The 22,174-nt window shown below is 42.5% G+C and overlaps 2 protein-coding genes across 2 annotated transcripts in view; both read right to left on the bottom strand.

Annotated features, from left to right (window-relative positions):
• The window catches only part of spire1b (spire-type actin nucleation factor 1b), a 71,504-nt gene extending 62,899 nt beyond the window's left edge, over nt 1–8,605 (bottom strand). Inside the window, exon 1 of the mRNA XM_037677137.1 lies at nt 8,290–8,605. Within this exon, the coding sequence (XP_037533065.1) occupies nt 8,290–8,605 (316 nt within the window). The remainder of the gene's footprint in view (nt 1–8,289) is intronic.
• Nucleotides 8,606–10,096: 1,491 nt separating this feature from the next.
• On the bottom strand, nt 10,097–22,049 carry atp6v1c1a (ATPase H+ transporting V1 subunit C1a). The gene is made up of 13 exons (XM_037676435.1): nt 21,915–22,049; nt 21,340–21,500; nt 20,723–20,790; nt 19,782–19,867; nt 18,474–18,568; nt 18,170–18,261; nt 17,841–17,939; nt 17,686–17,754; nt 17,511–17,603; nt 15,653–15,746; nt 14,969–15,066; nt 14,729–14,855; nt 10,097–10,669 (listed from the first exon to the last, which is right to left on the bottom strand). Exons 2-13 carry the CDS (start codon nt 21,469–21,471, stop codon nt 10,571–10,573), a joined length of 1,152 nt encoding a protein of 383 aa, XP_037532363.1. The 5' UTR covers nt 21,472–21,500; nt 21,915–22,049; the 3' UTR covers nt 10,097–10,570.
• Nucleotides 22,050–22,174: the final 125 nt, after the last annotated feature.

Here is a 22,174-nt window from a genome sequence, read left to right as displayed (position 1 = left end):
TTCAAGAAAACCACATGCAAGGGACTTCACAACCTCATCTGGAGTAGAACCAAATAAAATAGTGTCATTGGCATGAATGAGTGGAGGCCTCACTGTGAGATATCATTTATAAATATAGAGAAAAGAGTTTGACCAAGAATGGAGCCTTGGTGTACACCTGACATAACTGTAAGAAATTGTTAAGTATGAGAGTCAACATTCACTTGCTGCGACCTATTTGAAAAAATTACGGAACCATGTTTTTTCATTCAACCTTTATTTAGACAGGTAAATTCCATTGAGCCTCGAGGACTCATTTACAAGAGAGACCTGATTTCAACAAAGAATGATGACAACAATAGACAGTTTTAAAAAGGCATACAGATTTTTTTTTTTTTAACAAATAGGATGGCTAATTAAAAAAAGTAACAAAAACAGCTAGATTATAAGGCAAATGTAGAAAACTAAAAACAGGAACATGTCTGCATTGGTCCCTGCCAGGAGTCCAGCAGATTCTTAAAGCCACTTAGAGAGGTCAAGGTCGAGAGCTTCAGATCTTTTTGTAAGATATTCCAGGAAATAGGAGCGGAGTAGGAGAAGGCCCTTTTGCCAAGTTCAGTCCACACAGAGGGAACACTGCAGGTAATAATGTCCTGAGAGCGCACGCTGTAGCTGCACTCATGCAGAGACATGTTGGAGGAGATGTATGAAGGCAGCAGACCAAGAAGTGATTTAAAGATGAAAATGTACCAGTGAGAGAGTCTGCGTGAAGTTAATGATGTCCAGTTAACCAGTGAATACAGGGTGCAGTGGTGGGTACGATAATCACAGCCAGTTATGAATCTTAGTGCACCATGATAGACAGCATCCAACATCTGCAGGGTTCTTGTAGGAGCGTTCATGTAAATAATGTCATCGTAATCACAGGATCAGCCCTCAATTGGTTCAGATCTTACCTCACTGACAGATCCTTTTGTATCTCCATCAAGGATTTTAGTTCCGCAGAGGCAGAGCTTAAATGGGGGGTTCCGCAGGGGTCCATACTGGGTCCCCTCCTATTCTCTTTATACCTGCTGCCGCTTGGTGCTATTTTCCGGAAACACAACATGCCCTTCCATTTCTATGCCGATGACTGTCAAACTTACTTCCCCCTAAGACACAATGGTACATGCTCTATTCAACCGCTGCTCAACTGCCTGGCTGACATCAGGGACTGGATGGCTTTAAATTTCTTAAGGTTCAATGAAAAGAAGTCTGAAGTCATGTTGTTCCCTCCCAATGACACGATCACAAACCACTGCATCGACCTTTCCGCTCTAACCCTGTCAGAAAAACAAAGAGTCACTAATCTGGGCATGATAAGACGGCTGAGGCGAGCTGGTCTGGGAAGCTCAGTCCTCACCTCCTTCTACAGGTGTGCAGTGGAGAGCATCCTGTGCTCGAGTATCAATGTGTGGCATGGAGGCTGCACAGCTGCAGAAAGAAAAGCTTTGCAGAGAGTGGTGAAGGCTGCACAGAAATCTGTTGGAATCAGTCTCCCCACCATCACAGACATCTACACTTCTAGATGAAGGAAGAGGGCCACCTGCATCATGAAGGACCCCACCCACCCAGCACACACACTTTTTGCCCCACTCCCCTCAGGAAGGAGGTTAAGGAGCATTAAGTGTAGAACCACTAGATTGAGGAACAGCTTCTACCCTGAGGCTGTTAGACTCATGAATCTCTAACTAGAATAATCACTGTGAAAAACCATATCATGTTGCTGCTGATCTGTTTCATGTTGCTGCTGATCTGTTTCATGTTGCTGCTGATCTGTTTCAATGTTGATGTGTTCATGCGTGCACATCTGCTCACAGACTCATGTTCATGTTTGTGCTGATGTTCAATGTTTTATGTTATGAGTGCTTAGTGTATATTTAGTTGATGTTTTTCTTAGTTCATATCTTAGATGTTATTACTGTTTTTCTTATACATTTTATTGTCGGATGTAACTGGGACCCCGTGTACATAATTTCGCTCCACCACATGTACCACATGAGGTGCGAATGACAATAAAGAAACTCTGACTCTGACTCTGACTGACTCTGATAATGGACCCTTCCCTGAAGCTTAACAATCATGTAAACATGATTGTTAAATCATACTTCTTCCAGCTGAGGCGGCTGTCTAAACTGAAGCCCATATTGTCCAAAAATAACCTGGAGACAGTAATACATGCATTCATTACATCTAGGCTTGATTACTGCAATTCGCTCCTGTTTGGTATCAGTCAGACCTCCATTGCACGACTACAACTGGTCCAGAATGCAGCAGCCCGATTTTTAACCAGTACAGGCAAAAGAGAGCCCATTATACCAGTTTTGGCCTCACTGCACTGGTTACCGGTTCACTTTCGAATCCAGTTCAAAATACTCATGTATGTCTACAAATCACTGAACAGTGTCGCCCCCCCATCTCTCTGATTTGCTACAACCGTATGTCCCACCACGCTCCCTGAGGTCAGCGGACCAGTTGCTCCTCACAGTTCCAGGAACTCGTCTTAAGCGCAGAGGGGACAGGGCCTTCTCTGTAGCAGGACCAAGACTTTGGAACGAGTTACCTCTGCTTGTCAGACAGGCCCCCTCCCTCTTGGTTTTCAAGTCCCGTTTAAAAACTCACTACTATTCAATAGCTTTCAACACAAGATGATCTGTGTTTTGATCCTGTATGCTCCACACTGGTTTGTCGTCATTACCTGCATCGTTTTTTGTCTATATTATGATTTACCTCATTTTGTATTTTGCTTTGTGTGTTACCTGTTGTTTTGTCTGTACAGCACTTTGGTTGGCCTTGTTGCTGTTTTAAGTGCTTTGTAAATAAAGTGGTATGGTATGGTATGGTATGGTATGGTATGGTATGGTATGGTATGGTATGGTATGGTATGGTAATCAATGGAGGGAAGGAAAGTCACAGTTACAAGGCGTTTCCTAGCATTCAGAGTTAGACAGGATCTGTTTCTGAAAAAGAAACCCAGTTTAACTTTCAGTTTCTTTACTAAGGTTATTTTCACACCAGATAGTTCGGTAGACTCGGTTCAGTTAGGGACCAATAACATTTTGTTTACATTTGAGCTGTTGCATTTGCATTCACACTGCATTGTGCAGTCGAGTCAACCTGTTGAACCAACCTGTTACCCCGCTCGCCTGTGGGGGTGCTGCACCAAGAACTACTGAAAGAAACGACACAAAAATCTCTGAAGACACTTCTTCTTCTGGAAATAAAAACAAAAATGGAGTGGCATCAAGTTTTAGTAGTTTTAGGAGTTATATTTTGTCATTTTTCAAAAATGGACTCAGCATGAGCAGAAGATGAGGCAGAAGACAATGGAGAATATTGTTTTTCACACAAGGTAGCGGACGGCTCCATATAAGGTAAGAGGGATGCGTGTTTGTTTGCCCTGCGCTGTACTCTTCTTCTTGCTTGTGGAGCAGGGCCCGGTCTGCTAACATTCACACTGTACTCGAACCGCGCTGGAGTTTTCTTCTACCGGACCGAGACCTAGGTTTTAGTCGGGGCCAGAGTTCGCCTTTTAGTTCAGTGACAGAGTTTGATGATGCATTCACACCTCCCCAAACGAACCGGACTTCCTAGGAAAACGAGCTACCAACCAATGGTGTGATCTGAGAAACCGATTTCTGAGAGTTTATGACACAAGATGTTATGATCCACAGTGTCAAAAGCTTTAGACAGGTCTAAGAAAAGTGCAGCACAATAATCCTTAGCATCCAGTGCTTCAACAACATCATTACGAACCTTCAGTGAAGCAGTGGTTGTGCTGTGTTGTTTCCTGAAACCAGATTGATGTGGAGGTAAGATGTTAAATGAGTCCAGGTAATTTTTGATTTGAGAGTTTATCAGTTTTTCTAGAACCTTGGCTAAAATGCAGAGTTTAGAGATTGGTCGATAGTTGTTCAGTGAGGTGGGGTCACCTCCCTTCAGCAAAGGAAGAACAAAGGCTGTTTTCCAAGTGTCTGGGATGGAGTTTTGTCTTATGGAGAGATTGAAGATGTGGGTCACAGGGACTGTGATGATATGAGCAGCCAGCCTTAAGAAATAAGGTGGAAGTTCATCTGGACCTGCAGATTTTTTAGGATCAAGATCTTTTAACAGTTTATTGACCTCACTGACTGAGAATGGAGAAAAAGAGAAGCTGTGATTAACTGAGGATTGACTTGTAGGAGGGATTTGATTTGTAGAAGTTTGATTATTAAGTGAAGTGGCTGATTTTCCATTAGTAACTGTGTCAAATAAAGAACTAGAAGCAACAAAATGTTTGTTGAAACAGTTCAGGATCTCGTGCTTATTTGACACAGGAACAGAGTTAATGAGAAGTTGTGATTGGAGGTTAGATGATTGGGGGCTGCCGGAGAGAGATTTGATGGTTTTCCAGAATCTGTTGGGTTCATTTGGATTTTTGGAGGTCTGAGATAAGAAATAGTTGCGTCTTGCTGCTTTGACAGCAGTTGTGCATTTATTCCTCATCTGTCGAAAACTCAACCAATCAGTGTCTGAGTCAGATTTTCTCGCTGCGGCCCAAAGATGATCTCTCCTGTGCAGGAGGTCAGTTAGCTCTGTAGTAAACCAGGGGCTGTCTCGTCCCTTTATTCTGAACTGACTAAAAGGAGCATGTATGTTCAGAAAATAAATGAAACTATTATAAAAATAGTTCCAAGCCGTCAGTGGCTGTCCCGAAATTCTAATACGGTCAAGTCGTTTCAATAAGTTGGAATGATCAACTGAGTCCAAAGCGTTTGCTAAATCTATGAATATTGCTGCACATTACTGTCTGGAGTCCAGTGCAGATGCTATATTGTGGAGAACTTTCAGAGCGGCCATAGTGCAACCAAGCCATGAATGAAAACCAGTTTGGTTGCTGGACAAAATATTAAAAACCTTCAAATAATGGGTTAGCTTTAATAATGTGTCAGTTTTCAGCCTGACATTAAGTCTACTTGTAACAAACACAACTTATTAATATTTGTGGGGGTTCTCTAGAGGTTTGAAGTGTGTATTACAATACAGTATGTAATATTACCTAGAACTAGACATAACAGAAAAGAATCCTGCAACAAGAAGAAACGGACTGTGAGATTTGAAATGTATCTGGATTAATTTAAAGCCAGTTTCAAAAATGAAATTTTCAAAAGATAAATCCATAAAGGATTCTATATCAATTCATCTCATTATTTACAAGACTGACTCTGACCAGCTGAGCTAAGAAGGAGCTAACCCTGAAAAGAGCAGCAAAACGTTAGAGAAACCACGTTTCACCCACTGGTAAAACACACTGTCAACGCAGGAGTTCTGACTTTTAAATACATGTGACAACAGAACGTAGAAAAGCTTTATTATTCCTGGAAGGCATCACATCACATGCCAGAGCTTAAACTAAAATCATCTTGTGCCAAAGAAATTCACTGTATTAAAGCTGTTTTGTTCAAATCTTGATAATACTGATACATTCACAATCATGATCTCACATGGTGGTGTTAGCTCTTAGAGCGTGTTCAGAATTACTCTCAGCTACTACCACACCAAATCTTAACTTAGTGTCGGGCTGTGTTTTAGCCATGTTTGTGTTGATTAACTGTGGCGGCCACCTTGACTTGGGTTGTCTCCAAATGTTAATCAGTTGCTTGTGGACGTCTAGTACTGTAAATACTTTCTGTGCGTTTCACTGAAAACTGTCCACTGGTTTATGTGATATTTTGCAAACGCTACAGATGAACAAACCTTGCACCTTCGACAGCAGGTGAGAACTAAACACGGAAACAAAACAAGACAAACGAGGCCTTTTACAAAAACACGTGTTATTAAAGAATAGAACATGAGCAGCAGTTGAATTTTTGCACAATGTGGCGTTATGCAACAGTAAGAGATTAGACTCCCCTTTTCTTCAATGGTTTCTTCCACGATTCTAAAAATAGCCCATTCATTGTGAGCATAAACACACACCCAGCATCAGAGTCGCAGCTGGGCCTCAGATTCATGCTGCATTAACAGTGTGTGTGCATGTGTGTGTGTGTGTTTACATAGGTAAGAGCACTTCCTTCTAGTAGCCCATTAGCAAATCAATTGATAGACTGACATTCACTTATCATGCTCTAAGGTAATGTAATTACAGCAAACATGTTCATGTCTGACAGATAAAAGTAAGGTGTTGGTTTGGTTTAGATGAAGCACTCTCTATTTGTTTTATTAAAAGAACTGCAGTATAATACAGTGGGTTATGTTTTGAGCCATTGATAGTTTTCTATGCAGGTGGCTCATTTGGTAGAGTTGCTGCCTCTCAGCGAGAAGGTCGCCGGTTCAAATCCCAATAGGGGGCCTTTCTGGGTGGAGTTTGCATGTTCTCTCCGTGTATGGTTTTCTCCGGGTACTCCAGTTTCCTCCCACAAACTAAAAACATGCATGTTAGGCTGATTGGTAACTCTAAATTGTTTCTAGGTGTGAGTGAGAGAGTGAATGGTTGTTTGTGTCGTTTGTCTCTATGTGTCCATGTGATGGACTGGAGACCTGTCCAGGGTGTCCCCTGCCTCTCGCACAGTGACTACTGTATATGGGCACAAGTAACCCCCCCGTCTCCGGACAACCAAAAAGAGAGAAGCGGGTAAAGATGTTGGATGGATGGATGGATGGATGGATGGATGGATGGATGGATGGATGGATGGATGGATGGATGGATGGATGGTGTGCATATGCATTCACCCCCATTTCCTTTGAAGCCACGATCATTGCATACACAAAGCCACATGACCAGGATCAACTGGCAGGTAATCTAGTGTGATGTAACCTCAGTATTCAGTAAATACTCCTGTTCTGATGGCCCCCAGAATCAACAGCAGTGAAACACCTCTAAATAGTGGGGGCCGCCATATATATATATAAATTCAGTTTTATAAAGTGGAAATCTGATGTCACACTCCAGAAGACCTGACAAAAGAGAGTGGTCCACTAAAACCCACAAACCAGCTAAGAGAACTGAAAGAGCCTGAAGATAACCCTGATGGAGCTGGGCAGCTTCTCTGCAGAGATTGAAGGATCTGGACCACAACAGCGACACAAAGATGGACTTCATGAGTGATGCGCAGAAGCCATTGTTCATAAAATAATTAACCAGTTAATAAATAATGGACTGTCTGCAGGGTGCTGGGGAAAAAATTAAACTGAACATTTAGGCCAAGAAGGACACCATCAAGTTGAGAACACTGCCCCTACAGTAAAGCATGGTGGTGGCAGCATCAGGCTGTGGGAACACTTTTCCATCAGGAGGGAGGTCTGGGAAACTGTTCAGCATTAAATGAAAGCCAGACGGAAAGAAACACAGAGACCTTTCAGCAGGACTATGAGCCCAAACATGGACACTTCATGACAACCATCCTGGTCCTGGTCTGAGGTCACACCTCAGTAAATAAGGTCCAACTATTGATTTAAGGATTGTTAGACACTAGTGGCACCACCAGGAGCTGCAGCAGTTTCATCATGGAGACTGGACTATAAACAGGTTACATGGACCACGCTTGTTCAGACAGACCTGAAGAGACTTGCTGGAAAGTTGACTCAGTTTTAGAAGATTAAAACATTTGCACGCGCCATTTCTCACTGATTTAGTTTAAGGATAGTTTAAACATTTTAACGTTGTTAATCTAACGTCATTTTAGTAGAATTTTTAATCAGATTAAAAGTCAAATTGCAACGCATGGTACATCAGGAAGAACGCTTTTCAAACACTCTTCTCTGAGTTCATTAGATTTTGTAAAAATCTTCAAGTGTTCTCTTGTAGGCAAACATTGGATGAGAGGCACGTGAGCCTCCAGGTGGTCCAGGGGTGGAGATCAGATCTACTAAGTCCAGTCAGGCCACATTTGTGCTTGAATCAGATGGAGCAGAAGGAGCACTGATCTGATGTGAGGAGGCAAAACAAGCTTTGATGAAGCACGCACACACGCACACGCACGCAGGCTGGTGATGAGGGGTGGTCAGGTGAATCAGGGCCAGCAGCAGGGTCTGAGGCTTCTTTTGTGTGGGATCTGATGTGAAGGAGCCTCGTTCAGCAGAAACACCCATGCAGCCATCTTTTAAAGAATGAAGCTGAACATGTTGTTTGTCTGAATCAGCTGTTGGGCCCAACAGATCGTGTCTAATATTTAACTCAGCCCTCGTGCACAACTATAGGCTCCATGTATTTCTGGGGTTTATTTGAGGTCTTTTTCCTCCAAACACATCTGATCTGAAGAGCCTTCAGTACACCGAGTCCTGACATGTTACCTCCACAGCCGAGCTGATCCACCCTCACCGAGCCGTCCTTCTCGATCCGAACATCCCCCGGTCCTGAGATCCTCCACGGGGCCGCCGCGGGTGATGCTCCGGCGGCGGCGGAGCTCCGCCCGCCCCGGTGCTTCTCCGCCAGAGTCCGGCAGCACTGGTAGCACACCGCCCATGCCTGCTCCTCGTTGATGGGCTGGTTGTAGAGGTTCAGGATCTCCCCCAGGGACAGGTCCTCCGCTCCGGCCTCCTCCGGTGGATTCATCGCGCCTCCGCGCCGCTTCTCCTCCCGGAGAGTCGCTGCTGCAGCCTCCGTCATCCTCCCAGCATCCTGTCAGCGCGCGAGGCCGGAAGAGAGCGGGTCCAGGCCGGGGAGCGGAGAGGGGGCATGGATGCTCCGCTGTCCTCCCCCCTCGATGCACCCCCACAGCAGGCAGCGGTCCGCCCCGCCCGCCGCGCGCTCACTTTTAATTTCCAGGCGTCATAAGACGGTGCTGGTGGTGCGTGTCCAGCCTCTGTGATTTGAACATTCACGACGCGCGCGCGCGCGTGTGTGTGGGCGGGGGTGTCAGCAGGATCACTTCATCACATGATTGGTCTGTTTCACACCACACTCTGTTATTTATTATTTATTATTTATTTATGGCATCATTTTGCTGTTCTGATTCCTACACTGGAAAAACTGCGGGGTTGTTTTGATAACTCCACATTAGGTTAAAGTTGTTGGGATTTCCAGAGTTTAGTGTCCTTAAAAAAAAAAAAAAAAAAAGTTCCGACAGGAAAAGGTAAAAGTATAAAAAGCTTTTATTGTGAAGGATGGAGGAAGTGCCTCCAGTGTTGGCACTTTGCCACCATATGAACTTCATGTTGTAGTGTTCAGCATGTTGGGTAAAATGTCTCCCAGTAGTCTTTAGGAATGAGACGTACTGTAAACTTGGTCTTGTGAGGATATATTAACCTAAATGTGGAGGAAAAAAAGTTATGTTTGATTTTTGGAGTCTTTAATGTTCAGATCATTTATGGAAACACAATTTAAGAAAGTTTAACTTAAACATCTTGGACAAAAGCATAAAACACCTTTAGATTAAGGCTAGAACTTTTTTAAAATGTTTATCTGATACAATGCAGGTCTTAATCAGCTTTTTAAAAAGTCATTTTCTTTTCAATTAAGATTTTTTGGGGGGGGGAATTATCAAAGCCCTAGCTTGGATCATGTTGCTCATGTCTGGGTTAGACTGGGAGTTTAACTGCATTTGTTTGTAGGTTTGACTTATTTTGGTTGAATGTTAATAATAAATTATTGTAAAATTGTAATACAAAAACAACACTGAGCTCAAGACAATTGTTACCTTCAAGTCATTGTGAAATCTCTTAACGTTTTGATTATTTCTCCTAATAAAAGTTTCAAAAAGAAAAAAAATGGTTACTTTTACAATACAGTACTTGTATGAGGTGTACTTACATCTTACTGAAACGTGCTCGTTATAACCTGCACTTTATGAGCCGTAAATCTGAACAAATACGAGGAGACTGGTGTGATGGCTGCATTCTGGATGACTTCTGCTCACGGAGCAGGTTTCTTTGAAATGAGAGCTTCTCTCATAAGGTTCTACTACTCCACACCCCGATGATGCACACACCTCCTGTTCACCTCCGTCACAGGACCACCACCAAACAAAGAAGTCTGAACATTTTCAATCAGCCTCCAAATCAGAAACCAACATTGCTGCTCAGGCTGTAGTTTGTCTTAATTTACACATAAACTCACACATTTAATGATTTAAATCATATTTAATCATTCAGTGGCCTCCACAATATTCAGATATAGATCTCTTATTGACAGCAGGTACAACACACATCACATCTTGGTTGACAACATCTGTAGGCTTCGCCCAGAGTCTCTGAAACACATTCCAGATGTGGTCGCCATAGGAACAACGATGACGCCGCCCATGTGTAGACACAAATCTCTGAACACTGACAGCTATAAATACACACCAGCACATGTGGAATGACAGGAAATATACACCCTCCAGCTATTCACCTGCACGGCTTAAGATGGAACAAAACTGAACAAAAAAAGGATTTAAGGTTTCGTGTTGGCTGTAAAAGTGGTAGAAGCTTGTTGAGGAGCCTTTTCACCACAGAGTGATCATGCAGCAGCTGATGGGGAGGGCACAGGGCGTGGAGAGAAGACGGCAGGAGAGGAGGAGGAGGTTTGACCCACGAGGAAGATAAATCAATCAACACTCAGCGTGTCGGCACAAATATGGCAGCTGATTAATTAAACTTTAAAATCCAGCAGGTTGCAGTCAATCTTGTAGTAAACGTAAGGATAATATTCCTGCTGGTTCAGGTTCAGGCCTGGGATGTCCATCGTAGACTGGAGAAGGAAAACAAGAGACAGCAGTTAGTAATCTGGATGAAGCATGTGCAGGACGAACATGACCAGACTGAAAGCAATAGCAACAAAAGCAAAAAAAAAAAAAAAAAAAAGGTAAAGTGTGGAAAGATTTCAGAAAACGTTCCATTTTAAAGACTACAAAACAAAAAAACACTAAAGAGTGAACACAGCAACATTTATAGAGACGTCAGGATGAGATTAAGAGTTTGTCTGGTTACACTGAGCTGAAAGTCACAATCTGCTTGTGCTGCACATTTGGAGTGTTTAAAATCTGTAGTCACTACTTTTTATACAGTTTATATATACATATATATATATATAAATAAAACTTTTGTTTTATATTCTACTGTTTTGACTCTGACTCTCGACGCAATCAACAAAATCTTTTCAAGAAAGCGACAGAGTCCTGGAGAGCCCTCATACTCCGCTGAGAATCTCAGGAGGACGGCGAAGACATATACAACTGGATTTATAATAACAAGTTTCCTGCTTTTTGGAAATCGAGTGGTTCCTGGTCTATCAACATACAAAAAGACAGCTGCAGCTAATTTGGCCCTCGTCAGGTTGCCTGCTTGATTGGTTCGTGCTTTGAGGACTCAAAATCAGCTGATTTACGAGCTAAACGGTAAGATGGAAGTGATATGAATCGCAGGCCACCTGCGGCTGTGGGACTCGCCAGCATGAAACAACCTTGGAGGGACTCGTAAGCACGGACCAGTAGAATGCAGCCTAATCTGGTCATTTCAGATCTTGAAATTCCAGCAGGACTCGAGGCTGACAGGAAAAAAATAGTATACCTGAATAAATCAACAGTTGTGACTTATTTCAATCTGACTCCCCTGGTTGGGCTCAAAAACAGGCCGACTTATCAATTTATCAATTTCTCCTGGGAAATGTGTAAACTAAGGAAAAGCTTCGTCTATCACAAACCCCCCCCCCCCCCCCCAACCAACTTCTGTGGAGGCTTATCAGAACTGTGCCAGCTGACCATCATCTTATAATGGATATTGGACTATTTGGAAGTGCTCCATGGACCGCCTCCTCGTCAAATGCATATGTAACGTGTTCATAAATGTGCTTACTGGCAGAGTTTTTGACGTCTTAAATTGTGTCCTGTGAGGAAAAGGTGTGAAGAGATCTTTTTTGTAATGCCTCTATCCTCTCCTCATGGCTTTGTTCCCTTTTTCTATCTAAAAAATTTATTCTGAAAAGGATAAGAGGGCGCACTCTCAAGGAGCAGCAGCTACGTGCACTGTGCCCATCTTTCAGACGACTGCGGACATATTCTCGTTGTTTCTTGGTACAATGATTATAAAGCTTATTCTGATTCTGATTTTTACTTTCGCTCTGGGAAGCAAACCCAAATTTCGATGTACAGTAGTCCCTCGCTACTTTGCGGTTTGTTTATTGCGGACCCGCTCTATCGTGGTTTTTCAAAATAAGTCTGGACATGACACACAGTTGGCTGATGGATGGATGAGCCGCATGATCGGCATGAAATTTTTATTTAAAATAAATTATTTGAAATTATTTAGCATCTGCTGCACAAATTTTTGTGCAGCCCAGAGCAGCAGAAAAAGCTTCTTCCTGCACCTTTGTGTAGCTCGCACTGCAGGATAAAGTTCCTGCTGCAGAAGATAAGATGTTCTCCGTGCAGAGCTGAGAAGTGGGCGTGGCCAAGAGCGCTTGCAGGTGGCTGAGAGCAGAGGAGCTGAAATCATGACCTTCTGTGCTCTTTAAGAGTGTTTAGAATTTAGAAACATTGTTTAGAATATTGCAAGAGTGTGGGAAGAATTTAAAATGTCTTTACACACACACACTTCACCACTTGCTCTTGCCGAGGTCAGACGCTTTTCCCCTCCTCTCCTTCTCCGCTTTGCTGCTCTGTTTGTCTGTGAAACTGCTTCTGAGCCTCTCTTGCATATCTTCTGAACCATAGTTATGGACTTGATTTGATCAGTTGCTCCCTCAACACAATTGATAACAGTTCTTTGAAGAGAAGACAGGCTTTAGGTGAGTCGATTTGCCCTGTTGGCACGCACGCAGCTGGATATCTCATCAACTTGAAGACTTGATGATGTGTCTATCTCTGCTGCCACTTGTGGATTTTAAGGACGTATATTTAATTGGATTTACAATAACTGGTTCCTGCTTTTTGGATTCGGCTGGTTGCTGATTGTTTTATCAACAATCAAGGAAGTCGTCGGCAGCAAATTTGGACCCGATCGCGCTGCTTGCCTTTATGATGACTTGGTTCGTGCCTCGAGTACCCGGACTCAAATGCTTTGGGCAGAATGGATCAGATCTCGGGGATTTTACTCAGTCATGTTCCATTGGTGCGGCCATGTAATTTGGACATTTCGGAACCAAGTGGACCGACACATACTCAAGGTAGATTTCATTAAGTTCTGCCTGTCCCCAAAACAACTGTGTGTTTATCTGAATTTGGCTCCCTTGGCTGGCCTTGAAGGTCATCTTATCTGAATTCGCCTGGAGAACATGTGATCTGACACTACTTGTGCTACTATTCCTACTTCGTAGTTTTTCACTTATTGCAGGTCTTCAGGGTACGAATTCCCCGTGATAAACGAGGGACTACTGTATTTATGTGCAATGATAATAAAGGTCTATTCTCTTCTAGGCCCTTTTTGACCTTGAATAAATCTCCATGGAAGCTGCAGCCTGTTGGCTTGTTCTTTTGTTAATGATACTCCAGAAAAACTGACTTTTGACCGACAAAATTGACTTTTGTCTTTTTACAAAGTCAGTTTGTTGTGGAGGCCATCTTGAATCAGCTTGATTCCAAAAGTTAACTGGTTATAGATCAAATGATTTATTTCTGCAAGTTTCATTAAAATTTGTTGAGTGGTTTAAGATCTCTGGGTAACAGTCCACACAAGCACATGCACGGGCAAAAACAATATTGCCTGCCTCTTCCGTTTGCTGCCCGAACCTGCCCCGGGCAGTGTGCGACAATTGTTTTTATAAGCTTATCAGCTCTCACAGCTCACAGACAGACACTGATGACCTCGGCCATCCAGCTGCACATGCAGGATCAAATGAGCTCCTCATCCAGCCTTCTTTGAGAGAAGAAAGAACTCTCTGCTAACTCAAACACATGGTTCATGGGCAGTTAACATTCTCAGTCATAGTAGTTAAAAACATCCATAAACATTGACCAAAATCCATCCTGAGTGAATAACCGTGAAATGCAACATTGACAGCAGTGTAAGGGTTTTTGAAAAAGCATTAACTTCTCAGACATTTTGGAGATTAGAGACAATTTAAGACTGCATCAATCCACTTTAGTTATAAAGACTAGCCATTAGCTCGTCAGTCCTGTCGGACAATTATTTCTTCAAACCAAAACCCTTTAATGAGATAAATTGATACTCTTAAGCACAACATAAAGATTTTTCTTTTTAATTTGAACTACCTAATACCCAACATTTTTCAGTCAAGTCATCTGGACAGTTTCTTTTTTCGTGCTGAAACGATTCGCCTTCTATCCAGAAGGCTTCATCAGTCAAGGAAACACTCAACAAAACTGATTCTTCCCCCAACAGCTTACTCCAAAGTGGAACAAACCAGTTCTGCTTGTGATAAGATAGTCCCTTTGGTACGCCCCTCCTCCATTGCCGGTCCTCTTCCTTGTTGACAAGTCTTGTCAAACTGGTTGAAAACAACTGATGAAGCCTTCCGGATCGAAGGCGAAACGTTTCAGCACAAAAAAAAAGAAACTGTCCAGATGACCTGACTGAAAAATGTTGGATTTTATACCTGGATTATTGAGCATGGACTTTGTTGTTAACTACCTAATACCTTTACCTTAGCTAGCTTTATTAGCTATTTTGTTTATGGAGTACTTTATTTAGTACAACGCGTAAGAAAACAAATATTGTCAAGTTTTCATTACCATAGATAATAATCAGTGTGTATTTATGGTTATAAACATGGCGTCATGTCTATGCTGCTTGTAGATGTGCAGCGTGTTTCTCACAGGGAGGTATTTCCGCAGTGTGTCAAGAAAACACTCACATCGATGATCGCTGCTGCACTGCTGTCCAGATGTTTGTACAGCTCATTCAGCACCTCCCTCAGCTTCTTCGTGGTCTTCTTGTTTGGCTGCAGGAGCATGGCCTGAAAGTTCACCGGCAGCCCGTACCTGGAAGAAGATCACAGGAGGCGACGTCGTTCAGCCACACCGAGCAGTGACTGCTGCCACTACACAAGCAGTGTGTAGCAGTACTGACGAGGTAAAAGACAACAACCCAATACCTGAGAACTGATTCAACAAAGACTCTGAGAGCTTTAATATGAATCCAAGCGATGAAGGCTTCACTGAAGTTCACTTTCAACCATCGGACGAGGGGACCCTGCAGACAAGCAGCAGATCAGGGTGACAATCACCTGCTGACACGTTGTTTTTCTACCAAACCACCAGAACTAAAATGACCCTGTTCCTACATCTTTAGAACATGAGGCCGTCCTGAAATGCAGTGAGTTACCAAATAAAAAGAAGCTGATGATAAAAACATCTTGGTTCATATTGTCTGCTATGAAATAAAGTCAAACTGAACGTGTTCTCTTTGCCGTCTCAACTTCTGTCACATTTAGGGCTGGTAACTATAAATAGTGTAGATGGAAATTGTTTTCGGACATGGGCACCAGCGACCCCCGTGACCCAAAATGGAATAAGCGGGTAAAGAAAATGGATGGATGGATGGATGGAAATTGTTTTCATATTGTACAAGATCTAAAGGATGCAGAAGGAACACAAAGCGAATGGTTCTTGATTATTTATATTACTTTCTACTCAAAGTTTATTTATTGAGCTTGGTTTAGCCAGACACTGAGATCAGAGAGCTCTTCGTCAGGGGAGGATTGAAAGCAGCTCACGTTTCAACTCTCTTCAATTGAACTGAACAATTTAAAATAAAAGCTCGGCTCTCGTTCACGTACAAACTGCTTCTTCTTATCTGTGGAGAGCCGTGTCATCTCCTCTTTGTCGGCCTTCAGCTCCTCCTCGTTGTACTGGAAGTCTCTCACTGTGAACCTGCGAGGACAGAATCAGCTTCATTCACACACAAACATACTGCTTTGTAAAAATGAAAAAATACAGTGTCCCGATGCATGCGCAATAATCCAGGTAGAAAAATCTAACAAGGTTAAGTCAGGTCCTCTGGACGGTTTCTTTTTTGTTTAATATTTTATTCAAAAGACCAGTCCAGTCATAAATAGTAGTGTATAGTAGTACTGCTTATACAATCTCATACGTTGCTGTTATTGCAAGCATCACTCAGCCCCCTGGGAATAGCATACAGCCACCAGGACACACAATCAAACAGCAAACTGGTTTTGTCCTCTACAAGAAGGTGCCATTTAAAAGACTGAGTTGATTGCAGACTGAAGACTTTTGGATAAAAAAAAAAAAGGTTAAAAACAAAACAACTGGACTTTATTTGTTTTGTATTCGTTTTGTTTTTAACCTCTTTTGGGGGGATTTACCATGACCTGGATGACTGAGAATCTTCATCAGCGTAAGACTTTTGGATGAACAACAAAACATTTCAACAAAGAAGAATCTGTCCAGAGGACCCGACTTAAGTTTGTTAGAACATTAAAAAGTATTTGTCCACTTCCATAATTCTTTTGTTTTGGTCATCTCTACGTGTTTCAGTGCAACAAACAAAGTCTAATTACAGATGAGGACAACGTGAGTAAATACAAAATGTAAAGGTTTTCAAAGATAATTTCAGTTTTTGGAGAAAAGAGCTTTTGTAAAACAGAGTTCAGTCTCATTGATTACTGCCAGACCTGTAAAACCAAGAAATCACCTAAATAGAGTCATTTTTTACAAAGGGAGAAATTGTAGAACTGTGGTGAACCTTCAGGAGTGGACGACTGAATCACCCCCAGAGCTCCTCAATGACTCACCCAGGAGGTCCCAAAAGAACCCAGATCATCTAAAGCCCTGTTGGCATCACCTGCATCAGTTAGGGTCAAAGTTTATGAATTAACAAGAAGAGACAAAAATGGCCTCCAGTAGAAAGTTTCAAGGCAGAAAGAACTTTGTGTAACTAGTGTGGACTGAGGAGACTCGTGCAGCTCTGTGGAAGGTGTGCGTCCCGTTCCATCTGGTGTAAAAACCAACGCTGCAGTTCAGAGAACATCAAACCGTTCAACACGGTGGTGCAGCGTGATGGTCTGGGGCTGCTTCAGGAAGAGTTGCTGTAACTCGTGGAACCATGAACTCTGCTCTACCAGAACATTCTGAAGGACGATGTCAGAACATCTGGATCGAGCTCACTTGGTTCTGCAGGACGATGATCTGAAGCTCAGCAGGAACATTCCTCACTGCCAGCTACCACAGATGTTTGATTACAGATGTTCACGTCAAAGTGGAGCATTTATTAGATTTAGGGGCAGTTACTTTTCCACACAGGACCACGGTGGTTTCTCCTAATAAATACAATCCTTTACAAACTGTAACCTTTTGTTTTTACTCGGGTTATCTCTGTCTGATGTTATTTGTTGAGGGAGAAACAATAAATCTATAAGGACAGAATCATTTTTACAGTAATGTACAAGCTCAGCTCATAACAGCTCAGGAACACAAACGTGATGATCAAATGTGAGGAAATAAGAGTTTCCTCAGCTCTTTGTTCTCATAAAGTTCGAGCTCTTTGCTGCATATTCTTTTGGCAGAGTGGCTTCTAAAGTCAGATTTATTTTCCATGGAGATACTTCACACAGAGTTTTGTGTGTGAGTTATGCAATATTTTATGACAAAAGAAGCAGAGCAGATAAAAGCTCCTACTTGCTCTCTCTGGCTTTGTGCTTGAAGTCATCGATGGCTTTCCTGAACAGAGTGACGCTGAACAGCCCGCTGTCGTAGTCCTCAAACAGCAGACTGGAAGAAAAAATGATACAGACGTGGTTAAAACAGGCAAGAACAATCACAAATTGTTTCTTTGATCTGATTTCTGGCTTACTTTGAAGAGCGAGGCACCACCATCTCAGCGAGGGTTTCATACGTTTTCTGCCAGTCGGGATATGACGACCTGAAAGAACAAAACGACATCATTCTGTAAGTAAAACGCACTTTAAAACTCAAACATCTGCATCAGTCGAGACCATTTGTGCTCACTTTGGTACAACCACCAGCAGAGTGATGAGATACTCGGAATCAAGAACAAAATCTTCTTTTCTGACAATATCAGCCAAGCTCCTGGTCAGCAGGCTCCCCCTGGTGGCAAATCTCGGTATTACAATAAAACAAACCCAGCAAAGGAAGAACATGTCCAATAAAAAAGGAGAAAATAACAAAAACATTGCTACAAAAATATGAAGGGAACAGGTGAAATGGCTTGTGGGGAACATACTTTGTAAATAATGCTCACAGTCCTCACAGATCTCTGCTCTCTTTAACCTAAATGTAATGTTTGACGTGAACGTCTGAGCACATGGACCACTCACACGTTCTTCCTTTCCAAGTTCTGCAGGTTTCCCTTCAGGTTATTATAAACCGACGCTCTGGCTTTTAAGTCATTGTCAATCTGGGATACTTGCTGAAAAAAAAAAAAACATAAATAAAGGCTAAAACTTTCCATGGCTGTCAAAACACTTTAAAAGATGTGTTTAATAACTGCAATGAACCAAAAGCTGGGTGTGAAAAATCACAACAAGCCCAGCTAACTTTATAATTTACACAAAATGATGCACAGAGATCCATAAAAACGCAGAGCGAACCTCTAGCTATCCTAATAACTAACTGACGTACCTTTGAGATGATTTCAGAGATGTTCTTAAGAGACTGTTTTATTGGGTATTTCGCCATATCCCACTGAAACCTGGTGATGTAGGTGACGAGATCAACTGGAAAACAAGAAACAGACGACGTGTCAAGCATTCCTCTGATCACAAGGCTTGAAAACTTCACAAGGTTAAAGCAGTAAGTACATATATTAGTAAAATGTGGTCGCTGCTGTACTCAATATTAATAAAGTTCCTCAGGTTTTCCTGCACAGTAAACTAGAAATAAAGTCAGAGTGAAAACAAATCTGTTTTGAGATCCGTCCAGAGTAAGGCAGCCTTGATGTTAAAACATATACTTGTTATGCTGTTGTTTTTAAATAAAAACAAGTGTTTACGGCACTTTATATCTGCGTTGGGTGATTTTACTGCAAGCGGACAGCTTTGACTGATAATGTTCACGCTCAGCCATTTAAATGTAAACCACTAAACATTTTGCAATCAGATGTCCACTGCCTGTTTGTAGTTACACACAAAGAGCTGTGGTCTGCAGACGTTTCTGTGAAACCTACAAAACATTAATTTGAACTATATTAATGCTTTGACATGAACTCAATTCTAAACCGTTTGAGTGAAACGATGTGCGGCAGCTGTCTGCTGCTTTCTGCACGGCTTTGGTCAGTTTAACATCGGCTCTGTGTTTACTCAGTTGAATATATTGTGACAAACACTTCTCAGATTAATGTTCTGCAACTGATAAGATAAGTGCTATGTGCTGTCATCATTGTATATTTCCATACAATGATGAAATTAGTTCTCTGCATTTAACCCAACACGCCTGAGATGCACCCAGGTGGAGCAGTGGGCGGCTGTGTAAGCACCCAGGGAGCAACTGAGGATTAGATGTCTTGCTCAGAGACACCACGACATGTGGGCATGGCGGGGAGTCAAACCGTGACTTCCTGGTTCCAAGTCGGCTGCCCTGTCTCTACATCATCTCATTGGAGGTTCATACGGTGACTCCAGCAGGTTCAATCAACTCTGAAACAATCAGCACCAACAAGCAGGATGCAGCAGAGAAACTCTCCGCTGCATCCTGCAGTCCACTCTGATTTATAAAAATCCCATAAAACTAAAATGTTTATATTGTTTATTGTTTTATATTCAATCTGTCCAAGTCTGAACAGGGTCTAAGACTGCTTACAGTGTATGTGTAGAATTATAAATACATCACTGCTCAGTTAACTTCATAACATTTGTCTCTTTTAAATCACTTCGGTGTTGTTGTTTTTTTACTAACTTATCAAAGCCAGAAAAGTAAAATCAGTTACATTACCTCCGTTGGCCAGCAGGTTCTCCTGCACTTTGTCTCGACTGTCCTCCAGCACATCGGCCATGTACTGAGCCACCTTCTTCACCACACTGTGAACAACCAGGAGACGTGCCAACATGACGACTGAGCTTAAGTCACACATTCTGCCGGCCCTAATGCCTCCATACACGACACAGACAGACATCAAAAAGTTTCACACGTTCCTGGTAAAGTAAATCCTTACAAGATATGGACAAGTTTCAAAGGTCAAGATTCTTAGTGACATGTTTCTGCAGCAGATCAAAGCAGAAGTAAAAACTGGAGCCAAGTCACAGAAGAAGTATAAAATCTTCAAAAGAAAGTGCATTAGCCTCTTAAGCCTAGCCTCTGATATTTGTAATGTTGATATTTGTAATTGTTGGCAAGTGCTCTCAATCTGTTGCGCTCAAAGCTGAAATAAAGCAATAGATACATAAACTGATGCAAGTTAGCACATTTTGTCCACATATGCTGGAGTGAAACTTTAAAAAGGAACTAGATGGACGACAGGCTGAAGAGAGACCGTGTTGCAAGGCTGGCTTTTCTCACAGCTGTGGAAATGCCCACAGAGGAAGCAGAGCAGAGCTCAGTCTGTAATGGCTGTGAGTTCTGAGTGTCAGTATTTCAAAAAGATTGCACTCATGCCCACATAAGTCATAAGGCATAAATATGACTAAAGACAAAGCTGCTGATGTGTCACCGATCTGTAGATTGCCAAGTTTAGACTGCTGAGCTGACTAGCCTCAAGTCCCTGTGAAATTCCCCATTGCAGGAAGGTCGAAACAGAGATTAAAGAGAACTATGATGCCGCATCAAAGGGTCAGAGGTGCATGTTAGCGTTTTGGATTATTTTTGTAAAAGAAGATAATGAAGATGAGCAAATGGGAAATGTCTGGCTTTAAAGCCAGAAAGCACAAGTAGCATACCTTTCAACAAAGGAATCTAATTTGGCCAGTTCATCTGATAGTCCCACCAAGACATCGAGCGTTCCGACCTGTTTATACACAAAGACAACAAGAAAATTCATCAGAAATCTGTCAGATTATTTATGTGGTTTGGATTATTTAAAGTGGGGTCAGCTAGTCTGTGTTTGAACATCTGAAGCTCAGTCAGCCTGCAGTGACACCCGGGGGCCCCTGTGAGCTTAGGATGGCGCCTCTTTGTCCAGATCTGCTCAGCCATCACTAACTGTTCCAGCAGTCCCATGCTGAAGCAACGTCAGCAGATAACCTCCAGTGCAGAGAGGGGAACCAAACCAGCCACACCAAGCTAATCTTTGCTCAAAGAACTTCACCTGAACGTTTCATCATGCAGGCAACCAATCTGTGCAAAGACTGCTTTCTAAATGGACAGTCACCTTACTCTTGACAGTGGCTCTTTATGGTAAGTGCTCTTCTTGTAGAGTTTAAATAGTTTAATCTTGTAAAGTGCAAGAAAGAAAAATGTGACGTTTTCCAAAATGCGATGAACACAATGTCTCTGTCCTGGAAGCATAAGAGGAGAAACGCAGCACTGTTACAAACAGGGACTCGTAGGGTCTAACCTTGAGATCCGGGATGCTGAACTTGTGGTTGGTGGACAGATTGTTGGTGCGCGTGGTGGCTGCTGTCATTTTGTCCCATGTTTGCTGGCAGGTCTTCTCTCCCGGAGCAGAGATCAACCAAAACTCAGTCATGATGACAGCTCTGATGCAGCTCCAGACAACTGAAAGGAAAGCTGAATTACAGGACTGATACGTCTTATTTCAATATTAACCTTTAATATAAGAGCAAGAAACTCTTTGTGAAGAGCTGTTACTAGACTGTAGTGCATCTAAAGCTGTGTTTACATACTGTACATTGTCTTTATGTAGCTGGTAGCAGTGCCCTAAACACCACCAGCAAGGCTAATAGAAGTAGCTCATTTATTGGATGCTAAAACCTAAACTTACTGCTGCGATCCACTACATTATTTTACCAGACATTAATAATGTTGTTGTAGTGGTAAAACAATGGTAAAAAGCTGCTATAGGTCAAGCAGCATCCAGCAGAGATTAGCCACTGTTAGCCGCCTTCTTTAGCTAACTTCGCTAACAACATCAACATCCGGCATTTTGAACCGGCTAATTAATTTACTCACCCGTGTATTCAAGGCTCGGGCGTTACTTGAGAAAGTCTAGCTGTTTGTAACGTTTCTAAACCTTGACAATCTTCATAGCTGCCATTCAGAGTAAACCGTGAGGTCTCCTGACAGCAGCATCAGAGTCAGCTGACCCACCAGGAACCGCCGAGGGAACTCAGCAGCGACACCAGCTGGTGGTGAAGCGGTACTGCAGCAAGCAGCGACACCAGCTGGTGGTGAAGCGGTACTGCAGCAAGCAGCGACACCAGCTGGTGGTG

Source organism: Nematolebias whitei, chromosome 5 (genome assembly GCF_014905685.2).
Source record: "Nematolebias whitei isolate Nwh7 chromosome 5, NemWhi1, whole genome shotgun sequence".
NCBI classification, from domain to species: Eukaryota; Metazoa; Chordata; class Actinopteri; order Cyprinodontiformes; family Rivulidae; genus Nematolebias; species Nematolebias whitei.
This window is presented reverse-complemented; position numbering and strand designations above follow the sequence as displayed.